The following is an 11,997-nucleotide window of genomic DNA, read 5'->3' as shown; positions in this document are numbered from 1 at the left end:
ACATCAACATTTGCGGACGACACTACCATTTTCAGCCATAGTGACGACCAGCCATATTATTTTACGCGCAACGTGAGGGTTTCACATTTGTGTGTCATTTCCGTTTTTTCTGTCTCCCCTGCTTCGTATCAACTGTCATTCACCTTTCATGCTGCCTCGCAGGGCTGCATTCAGCTCAATATTACTCAGAGTTGCTTTTTTACTATGACATTCCGCCCTCCCGTGAATCTTCGCAAGATTCACTAATCTGAGAAGCGGCTAGCTTGGTGACTGGACGAGTTAGGATACCATTCTTGGTCTGTACGCGGGCTGATCTAACCTGACCGGTCTTCGAAGGAAACACTTCAACAATTTGACCCTTGAGCCATTGACCTCTTGGTAGCAGATTGTCACAAACGATCACAAAATCCCCAACCCTGAGCGGCACCACCTCCTTACACCATTTAGGGCGTCGAAAAAGTTGAGGCAAGAGCTCCGTAGTCCACTGTTTCCACAAACGGCTGTTTATATCTTGGAGGATGTGCCACTGTTTACCGAGGCTGATAGGTATGGCATCATTATAGCGTGTCTGTGTACTATTGACACAGCCTAGTAAGAAATGATTTGGTGTGAGTGGCTCCTGCTCGCTGTGCGTCAAAGGAATGTCTGTAAGCGGTCGGCTGTTAATAATATTTTCAGCTTCAATTAGTGCTGCCCTTAACCCCTCCACCTTCGGTGCTTCTTCTCTGTATGATTTGAATAATAGACGTTTGATCATTCTTAAAAGGCACTCCCAGCAACCACCTGCATTGGGATTCTGTGGACAATTGAATATCCATTCAATTCCAAGTTGAGTGGCTTCCTCACGTATATCATTAACATCAAGAAACTTTTTATCAGCAAATAATTCCCTTTGTGCCCCAATAAAGTTGGTGCCATTGTCATTACGCATTCTGACTGGCGTACCACGACGGTTAATAAAACTGCGGAAACATACTAGGAACGCATCAGTTGATAAACTATCGACGATGTCTATATGCACAGCATGTACTGTTAAGCATGTGAATGTGACAGCCCAGCGCTTCTCACGGCGACGACCAATAGTAACATGTAATGGTCCAAACAGGTCAACACCTCTGTATGAGAACGGTCGTACATACGGCGTTATACGGTCGATTGGGAGCTGACCCATTAACGGTGGCGCTGGCTTGGCGGCTTCAAGGTGGCATTCCATACAATTGCGTTGGACTGATTTCAAAAGTGGCTTGGCCCAATAATCCAGAACTTTTGGCGTACAGCGTTGATAATGGTAGCTTGATTTTGATGTTTGTAGGCAACATGATAGTGTTTCATTATTAGTTCGGAGACGACATGGCGTTTCGGCAATATAATAGGGCGTCGAGCTTCAAGAGGCAGATATATGGCTTCGTCCAGGCGACCACTGGCAGGAATAATTTCTTCGTTATCTACGTATGGCGTTAATTTGTATAGTTTGCATTTTTTGTTAAGAGGTTGTTGAAGCTTAAGTAAACTCTTTTCCTCCGAAAAACAATCCTCCTGTACCAGTTGCATTATAAATTTTTCGGCTTCATTGATTTCACTTGGTAATAACGGTGGCAACGACTGCCAATTATTACACTCTTCTATAAATAGTGGATCTCGTTTTCTACGAAATATTTGAACAGCTCTTAGGAACCAGGCAACAGAACGTTTAAGTCTAAAAAAAGAACTTAAACGGTTAAATTCTATCAATGTTTCACTGGCCTGATATTGTAGTAATATCGGTGTCGTAATCTCTTCTTCTGGCGTGTCAGTATAAAACGAAAATGTAGCATTTGGCCAGCTATTTTGTTCTTGACGTAAAAAGGTTGGCCCTTTTAACCAAATGTTGCCATTGTTTATTTTAGGCACCTCTTTGGCTCTTGTTGCAGCGTCAGAAGGGTTCATCTTAGTTGGCACCCATCTCCATTGATCTTCTTTCGTTGAGGTCAATATTCCAGCTATACGATGCCCAACAAATGGTTTGAATCGGCGATTTCTTGAATTTACCCAACAAAGAATGGTTTTGGAATCAGTCCAAAATACTATACGGCTTATGTTTATGTCATGTCTGTCCACCACCAGCTTTGATAATCGAGTAGCCAAGACTGCAGCCTGCAGTTCCAACCTTGGCATGGATAGGAGTTTCTTAGGCGCTGTGCGAGTCTTACCACAGACAAAAACTACATCGACTGCATATTGATGTTTAATTCGCAGATACACTGCTGCAGCAAATGCAACTTGACTAGCATCCATAAATATGTTGATTTAGACCTCTTTGGCAATGTTGAGATGTGGCGAGTAGCATCTTGGTACAAAGAAATTGCCTATTCTGGCAAATTCGTCCCACCAGCGAAACCATGTTTGAGATAACGTAGGTGGTAACAAGTCGTCCCAATTTAATTTGGTTTTCCAGGTTTCTTGCAATAATACTTTGGCAATAATTAAAAAATTCGCTAAGACGCCGTATGGATCAAATATAGCCATCACAATTCCTAAAAGTTCTCGCTTTGTTGGAACCCTTTTACCCTCGATAACTTCTTTAGTTATGCGATGAAATTTTGTTAAGAATTGAAACGAATCATTTGTTACGTTCCAATACATTCCCAAGATTTTCTCAGTTTGGCTCTGCCGATTCAAACAGATGGCCTCTGCACTTTCACCTGCATTAATGACAATCTGTAGATTTAACGAATTTGATGAAAAATTACGAAGTTCAAAGCCGGCGTTTGCATTAATTTGCACCACTTGCTGACAAATTAGTAGAGCGTGCTCTTCTGTATCGAAACTGGCAACGTAATCGTCTACGTAAAAGTTCTCATTGATGGCAGATACAGGTTCCGGATATTGGCTGCGATAACTTTCGGCATTACGGTTCTTAAAAAATTCAGCGCAACAGGGCGAACATACTGCTCCGAAGATCATAGACGTCATGACATATTGTTCGATCGGTGACATTTCGCAACCGCTTCTCCATAAGAATCATTAGGCATTCTGGTCGGCTGGTCGTATTTTAACCTGAGAAAACATCTCTTTTATGTCTGCAGCAACAGCAATACGACCCTGACGTAGTTTAAAAAGTATTCCTATTAATGGTTTAGCCTTTTCTGGTCCCTTCAACAATGCTGAGTTGAGAGATTGTTTATCAGCAGTGGCGGCGACATCGAAAACAATTCTCAGTTTGTCGGGCTTATGCGGGTTCTGTACAAAAAAATGCGGCAAATACCACAACGGCTTTGTGATATCTTCAAGCTTCAACGAAGCTGCTTCACCTTTACGCAACGTTGCTGAACATTTTTACTCAAAAACGCTTCACATGTAACTACCAGATGAGGGCCTGCGCATTCAAAACACTTAACTTCTAGGTGATTTTCTTGTTCCATCTTATGGTTTTGTGCATACATAACTCGGCGCGTATAATTTTGATTAGCTGGCATTGTAATTTTAGGCATTTCGCACAAGAGAGTATAAGGCATTGTAATTTTAGGCATTTCGCACAAGAGAGGATAAGGCAATTAAACTATCAACGTTCCTTTCCGTCACTCTCTCGAACTGTTGAATCTTGTCCAACTGGGACCGTATTAGTAAATCTGGGTGGCCAAAAGGAAATGCAAGTTCTTCCATAACTGCAGGCACATTAGAGGGGTATATTAACAGTGACTGAAGGACATCCTTGGCTTCATCCATTAGGCATTTCTGTAGGCGCATTAAATTATGTCTGTTGGTATACTTAAACGTTTTGGTGGTGTCCTCAAAAGTAGCACGAAAAAGTGACCACTGTTCGGCGTTACCGTTGAATTTTGGCAAATCATAAAGTCGGATGCCTTCGCCTCCTGAACATACGACTTCAGCAGTGCACCGTTCGTCTTCACCTTGATCTATCTTACTTATTTCATCTTTCTTTTCTTGCGTTACCGACTTATCGTTGGCAAGTTGTCCACGCAAATTACTTATGTCTTCCCGATTCGAAACTGTTTCAGCTCGAACTGCATTCACTGTTTGTTGTAGAGCTTGTATGGCTTTTAACACATCTTGCATTGATGTCTGATCTTGACATCTTGACGACACTGGAGTCTCACATGACGATTTATTATTTCTGCGACCCATCATTAATTTACTCACTTTGCCTTTTTCCGCAAATGTAATCGGTTATGTAAATACCGAAAAATATTTTATTGACAAATAATTTTATTATATTCGTTACAATCACTTCGTTATTCATTTATTTTATATTATATTACGCGCAACGTGAGGGTTTTACATTTGTGTGTCATTTCCGTTTTTTCTGTCTCCCCTGCTTCGTATCAACTGTCATTCACCTTTCATGCTGCCTCACAGGGCTGCATTCAGCTCAATATTACTCAGAGTTGCTTTTTTACTGTTACAGGCTGATAAACAAAAGTTCTAAACTTAATCTCACCCATAAAGTGCAACTTTACAATACAATGATAAAACCCATATGGACCTAAGGAATTGAACTCTGGAGCTCTGCTTCTCCATCAAACATTGAAAAACTCCAAAGAACTCAATCAAAAATCCTTCAGTAATGTAGGTATATTTTATATACCTCCTGGTATATAAAAAACGCGAATATTCATAGAGATCTTCGAATTAACACAGTCACAGATGAAATTGACAGCAACACACAAAAGTACAAAATCAAACTCAGGAACCACCAAAACCCACTTGCAAACAAACTTATCCAAAACACTGGAACCTAGCGACTCAAAAGAAATTATACAAACCCGACTATTCAAGAATAATGCCCGACATGAGAATGAAATTGGACGAAGCTGTGTTACACTGTATGAAATAAGAATTGAATGAAAAAGTTCTGTGGGACATTTTCGAATTTTCGGATGTGAGTGGCTATTAAGAGTAGAGTCCACTTCGAGGAAAATTCACTCTTAAGGAAGCTATCCTAAGACTTACTTTTCGGGCAAACAAGCTGGTCGTGAGTGGAATAAAAAGTAACGAAAATTCTACTCAAAATTCGGCTTAAACGTTGTGATTGAGACAATTGCGTTTACATAAAGAAGCAAGGGGAATACGTGAAGATAGTTGGGCTCTACGTAGACGATATGTTATTGGCGTGTTCAGAAAGAAAGGTATGCAAGATACTATAACTGGGTTGAATAAATATGTTTTCTATTTAGATATGCAATTTAAAAAAAATGATGCTACAGATGCAATTCTCATACATCAAAACAAGTAAGTCGAGGAATTGCAGAAGAAATGGAACATGACTGACTGTACAGCTGCATCAACTCCGTTAGCCAACGGAACTGTTTTAGAGAAACACTCTAGCGATATAACGAGGCAATTGGCAGAAACTACCAAATTAATAGAAGAACTAAAGTATCTGGCAAATATATCGAGGCCGGACATTATAGCAAAGCTGTCGTAGTTTAATTGTTATTCGCATAGAAACCATTTTGTGGCTTTTTCTGCTCGTACCATTTATATCGTGGGTAAATGTTTCCCGGACTATATTAAATTCGTTTCTAGTATCAATAAATGCAATGGCTTCCTTACCACCAATCATTATTTGCTTAAGATTTTAATATCGAAAGCTGATGATTTTCCGCAATTTTGCCACTCATTTTTAGGGTGCACCTTATTGCAGTCTACACAACAAAGACGTTTTAGTGGTTTTGTACAATCTGTCGACACATGGCCTGACTCACCACAATTGTAGCACATAATAGTCTTTGCATTATTGAACAATTTTAGATTTTGTCCACTTTCATTCGCACCGCGAAAACAATTATCGTTTATATTCGTTTTATAACAAGATTTTGTAGAAAGCTCTAACAAGCATTTATCTACCCGTTTTATTGGAGCAATCGTCATTTGTAGTTCTCGATGTTTTAATCTCTCTTGAACGTATTTTGTGATAGCAATTTCACTAAGAAATAAATTTCTTTTTGTCTTCGAGTATTTCCGCTTCATAATACTAGCAACCGAACTCGGTGACAAGCTCATTTGAATATTCCTTCCAGGTGACATGCATTCTTGGTGATACGTCCACCCACATACGCGCTACACTCTTTAAACGGCTATACACTGCATGAAGAACAATTTTTCTGGCTACGCATATACAGACATAACAGCTTCAACACAATAAATTACGAAGCCCTAACAGAATCTTCATTCGTTTGGAGTTCGGGCAAGACTTCCGTGTTTTCTCGTATAGATGCACGTTACGGTCCATATTAGGCATATCTGAAATACTGTCTCGAAGTCTTTCCGGTGCATTTCGAACAAAATTACATCAGCTTATTGGTGCCACTGGCGTTTGCATATATTCCTGCTGACCGTTTTGATTGTCTTTAACGTTTTTTTGGCTAATGGCTACTTGTTGAACCATTTCCCACAGTTCGCTAATTTGTTTTCGCAGTTCTACGTTTTTACCTCGCAATTCCTCACTAGACCGTTGTAGCGCCTCATTATCGGTTGTAAACTGCAACACCATGTCGCTTGTCTTTGCTGCAGGTAGTTGACAACTCTTGTTGTTGTAAAAAATCCTTCAACTGCTGCTACGTAAGTAATTGTGTATGATTGCGATCGTTTTTACTTTCTTGCATCAAATACTCACACTTTCCGTTTAATCACTCCGCTTTGAGGGCATATATTCAATCCCACTTCTGAACTCTTAATTTAATTTTAATTTTTATGTTTTAATTTAATTTTTATTTACACAGTTTTTTAATTAAAAATATATTACAATCGGGAACCACGCAACGCAACTGACGCCCACCATTGTTTTTCCGCCAATACATGTTGGTTTAATTTTAAAGGTGACCAGTTGTGAGTTTTTGTTGTTGGTTTACATTACAAAGCCACTTGGTTTAACGTGAATATCGCCAGATGGCGCTGTTGTCTTCAATACAGACTATAGACGTCAAAATCTGCGACTATATGCAATCAGTTGTCGCTCTAGAGCACTATCGCTGCGTCGTATGTACTGCTGTATTTTTTGTAAAACTTGTGTAAAGTTTAATTTATTTTACATTTAATAATATAAAATACGATAATTAAATTTAAAAAGATAATTTTAGAACCAGTGGCTATTTGTCTGTACTAAAGGGTTGTTTAATTCGTCCAGTTTGAACATTAGCTGTAGGAGTGCAAAATGTATTAATAATATATTCATGACAATAGTTTTTAGGCTCCTTTAGAGTAAATGCCGTGCCTCGCTCATTATAATTCAACTTGGTATTCCTAAATAACTGCTGACTTCATTCAAAATATCTCAAACATACATAGTCAATGTGTATCATTTTAAATGGTATTGGCCTATACCGTTATGATATTCACCTTCTTGTTTACATCCTTGATGTTTGTACTATAGTACATTCTATAAAAGTGTTGATAAACTCTTTCACAAATTCACGTATACGTCGAAACCATACATATGACCTTAATCATTCAAGTGTCTTGTCTATGCTCATATATCCCGCTCGAATATGGTAATCTTTTACAACTCTGTAACATAGCGCATGTAAAACTACTCAAAGTGTGCTGCACTACATATTAATTGGTTTCCTTATTTCCGCGAGTATGTATACCGTTGACTATTTCGCGGATGGTGGCATCTTGAATCTTCATACTTAACAACTATTTTTATTCATTTTATGTTGTTTTTGATACTCTTAACTCTGCAATATTGACGTTGGCAGCTTCTTCATTTGGTACATGGCTTAGACAGTCTACGTATTGCATTTTCAATTTTCAATGTCATAGTCTTGAATATGCAACCATCATCGCGCTATACGTAGTATTAATTCCTTCTTTGCATTGTTGTACGTATTGAGTTACAATCCGTTTCTACTTTTACTTTCTTAAATATGACACTCCAATCTATCCAAAGTCTAAACTTCTGCGAAGGTTTCTAACTTGTATCTACGAAATTTCTTTTTATCAGGTCTAGTTACTCTATTGGTTTGCAACCTTAAATCTCGTGCTGCGTCAACACCCTGGCTAAGCTCAATGCACTAGCATCAGTACGCAATTAGTGATCCGCATAAACACAATGTTACTAGGTGAGATGTTAATTCAACCTTTAATCTTTGAAACGCATTTTCTGTAGATCTGTCAACAGGAAATTTTCATTCTTTCACAACAGTCGTCGTAACGGTTCTGTGATGAAGACATAACACGGATTGAAATTTCTAAAGTAGCCACTAATTTCTGAAAACCTTCGAACTTCACAAACATTCTTAATGATGGAAATGTTGAAATAATTTCAGTTTTAATCTTTTCCCGACGTATACCATCTGGCATTAATTCATGTCCCAGAAACGTTATGGTTTGTTTTAAAAACTCACTTTTATTTACGTTTAACGTAAGCCCCCTATCTTGTAGTACGGAAAAGACACGTTTCAATTTATCAAGCATCTTTTCAACTAAATTGAAGCTTGTAAATATTATAATTATGACTATAATAATGACGAAAACCACTACGTCATTTATAATGCAGAGCTAAAAGGCCTTTCCCAATATAAAAGTTGACAATAAGTGTGCCAATAATTTTGCTCCGTACTTTTTTTGATTTTTTTATTTTAAGAAATTAAATATAAAAGGTAATATAATGAATTAAAATGAATTTAGTTGCAAATTGTATGCATTTTATATACAATAATTTTTGTTAATTAAAAATCGCTGTATTAACGAGGCAAGAACAGTGATAATGTTCAACATGCTTGCTGTGCCAATAATTATATTCGTCACTGCGTGTATACGAGTATTTCAACCAATGCCCATAACTTCATGTACTCAACCACTAGCCGCAAAAGATTTAATTTTCTTTTACTGTTACATACACACAGTAGAAAAAGTCTGCGTCCACCCACAAAATTTTTCTTACATTTCACATAACTTATTTAATTTTTACTGAAATTGATTCTGGTTTTCTAATTTATTTTAAACAACAAAATTTAAACATAATTATATGCAAACGCAACAATTTTCGAAGCGGAAAAAGTCTGCGGTCACTTCTTAATATTTAAATTAAAACAATTAATATTCATAGAAATTTACATTTTAATAGTCTGTGGGATAACCTCTGCATTTAGTAACCTCTTTTAGACGTCTTTGCATAGACTCAATCAGTATCCAGTGCGTTTATTTTTAGCCATTCTTCCGTGATGACGTTTCTTGACATATCCTTGCTGGAAATCGTGTGCTGGTGAATCTTATTTTCCAAATAAGCTTATAAATGTTTGAGATGGTAGTATTTGAAGTTGCCTGGGAACATCGAAAAGCAGCCAATCCCGTACGATCGTTGTTGTATGCTTAGAGTGGCTGTCATGCTGAAACAAAAAGGTTGTCTCAAGCCCTAACATTCTATCATTTTATTTAAAATTTGTTTTAAGTATACTTAGATTCCCATATTTATCCATTGTTTCTTGTATAAAATCAAGTTTACCAGCACCATTACTTGCCATACACCCCCAAACCATCATGCCTCCACAACCATGTTTCACCATTGAAACTAAGTTTTGTTTATCATAGGCTGTACATGATTAGTTTGAAGGCTGTTACTTTTGCAGGCCTATTCTGAATCGCATGGGAATGGGAGTTTGTTCCCTGTTCCCAAGTTTGCTATTCTAAATAATTTTGGAATGGGAGTTTTGTTCCCTGTTCCCAATTTTGCTATTCTGAATCGCATGGGAATGGGAGTTTTTGTTCCCAATTTTGCACAAATTCTTTCCCAAGCAAATTGCTGGGGAGACAAGTTAAAAAAAGTATTAAAAATGGTTTAATTTAATATAAAAGTAAATGAAAATGATCAGAATTTTGAATATATTTTAATAAAATTATTATTATAATATAATTATTACAATAAATTTAATATTTTCAAAGTTTTATTTTTTTATTTTATCCACAAAAGTTGATTAGTTTTCCGAATATATTTTAATAAAATTATTTTAATAAATTTAATATAACTAAATTTTCATTTAATATATTTTATTAAAATTATTATTTTAATAAAAGTATAACAAATATAAAATATTTAAATTTTTATTTATTTATTTGATTCACACGGGTTTTTTCCACTAATTAAAGTGTTAACTATTGTTTTTAAAACAATAGAAAAATGAAAGGAAACCAAATTCTGAAATGAATGGGATTCCTAGAAAAAGTTAAAATAAACTTTTGCAATTCTGTGCAGGTAAAACATTGCTTCTTTTTTATTGTAACATCTGCACAATCATAAACTATTATTAGTTCATTAATTGAAGTATGAAGGACATTTCTAATTAAAAATTAATTTAATCACTTAATTAACTAATTAAAAAAATTAAATTATAATTTACGCAAATTGTGTATAAAAGCAGTGACGGTTTGAAAATAAAGACATTGAAGAATTGATATCATAACGTAAGGTTGTTCTTTAATTAGTTAAATAAGAGTTAAAAATTTAGAATTTAGCAGTTGGTTTATTTTGCTCATGCACAATTCTTTTTATATATTTATTTTATTCATTAAAATAAATGTTTTTTATTATTTTATTATTTATTCATAAAATAACATATTTATTTCCGATAATTTGTGCAGCAAACAAATAATGCGGTTTTTACATTTAAATCAACATATGATACGCAATTCTTTTCTTTGTTTTGTTCATTTTCGCACTTTTCGTAATTAAAAAGTGGCATGGTTGTCAAAATTTAACAAAACAAATTTGAAACTGTTGTTCCCAAAACTGCTGTCTCCCAAGCAATTCAGAATAAGGGAGTTGTGTGTTTGGGAACAGCGTGAGAATAGGGAGTTTTGTTCCCTGGGAGTATTCAGAATAGTCCTGTTGGATTTACTTTCACCTGGTTGATCAAGCAACGTCTTTCTCTATCTAACAGAATTGAGAGGCGACCAGTGCGAGGTTTAGAAAAGTAAGTACTCGTCTCCTTGAAGTTATTTATAACTCCTGCACAGATGAATATTAAGACCAATATCTTTAGCAATTTTTTGTTGGCTTACGTCATTGTTCCAAAATTTAATAGTTATTTGTCGCTCACTAACACCAATTTGACGTCTTATAATTTCCATAGTAAAAATTTACTGTTTATATCCAAAAATGTTTTCAAATGATCAATTCTTAAATTCTTTAGGAAGCCAACTAATAATTACTTATTATTTACCTGCACAATTATGCTTCTAAGCGAATTTAAATTAACGGTAAATCTTTATGTTAAGAAGTGGCCGCAGACTTTTTCTGCTTCGAAAATTGTTACTGTTGCATATGATTGTATTTGTTTTAAAAGAATAGAGTGGACGCAGATTTTTTCTACTAGGCATATGTATATAAAAAATAATAATTATAAATTCAGTACGGTTGTTTTTGATTGATTGTTAAACCACAAATTTTTATTAATTTTTTAAACACATTGATGTAGCTATTTTATTTATGGCGAGAGCTTTCTATTAAAAGGGGTACAGACCTCTTGCCCCAAGTTATCAAAAAAAATCGTAAGACCAGGATCCATCCGTAATAATTAACGACAACAGGGCCTTTAAAAAACCTTTATATCATATCATAAATCATATTCTTACATTTAGCCCATTAAGTATGCTATACCTAATTGGTTTTTAATTCTTTTATTGGTAAATGTAAATTTTCTTTCAATTTTTGCAGATTCTTGTATTGATACCTTACTTGCTTGTCAACATTTCCTACATAAAGAAATTACAATTCTGATACACAGAAAACACATATAACAGAGAATATATTAATATCATCAAACGCGGTTAAAAATGTACTTAATTTACTATTTTTTAGCTTATTTTTCATTATAATCGTAATTTGTAAACAATTTCCCAACGATACTTTAATTTTTAAAAAGACTTTACTAGTGCAAGATCTGTATGATCTTAACGTCTAAAACTTTGAATGCACCTTTTGTATTAGTTACAGGGACCTACTTGTTGCACCCAATGAATAATCTGTAAAAGTTGCAATGTTTGAAAAACCAAAAA

The 11,997-nt window shown here is 35.6% G+C and overlaps 2 protein-coding genes across 2 annotated transcripts; both read right to left on the bottom strand.

Moving 5' to 3' along the window:
* Positions 1–202: 202 nt before the first annotated feature.
* LOC119675229 lies at positions 203–1,213 on the bottom strand. Its single transcript, XM_038086418.1, has one exon. The coding sequence runs from the start codon at positions 1,211–1,213 to the stop codon at positions 203–205; it is 1,011 nt and encodes a 336-aa protein (XP_037942346.1).
* A 20-nt stretch (positions 1,214–1,233) lies between these two features.
* On the bottom strand, positions 1,234–2,274 carry LOC119675228. Its single transcript, XM_038086417.1, has one exon. It carries the CDS (start codon positions 2,272–2,274, stop codon positions 1,234–1,236), a length of 1,041 nt encoding a protein of 346 aa, XP_037942345.1.
* Positions 2,275–11,997: the final 9,723 nt, after the last annotated feature.

The sequence above is a fragment of the Teleopsis dalmanni genome, chromosome 2 (genome assembly GCF_002237135.1).
Source record: "Teleopsis dalmanni isolate 2A chromosome 2, ASM223713v2, whole genome shotgun sequence".
Classification (NCBI taxonomy): domain Eukaryota; kingdom Metazoa; phylum Arthropoda; class Insecta; order Diptera; family Diopsidae; genus Teleopsis; species Teleopsis dalmanni.
The sequence above is the reverse complement of the archived record's forward strand: the minus strand, read 5'-3'. Positions and strand labels throughout refer to the sequence as shown.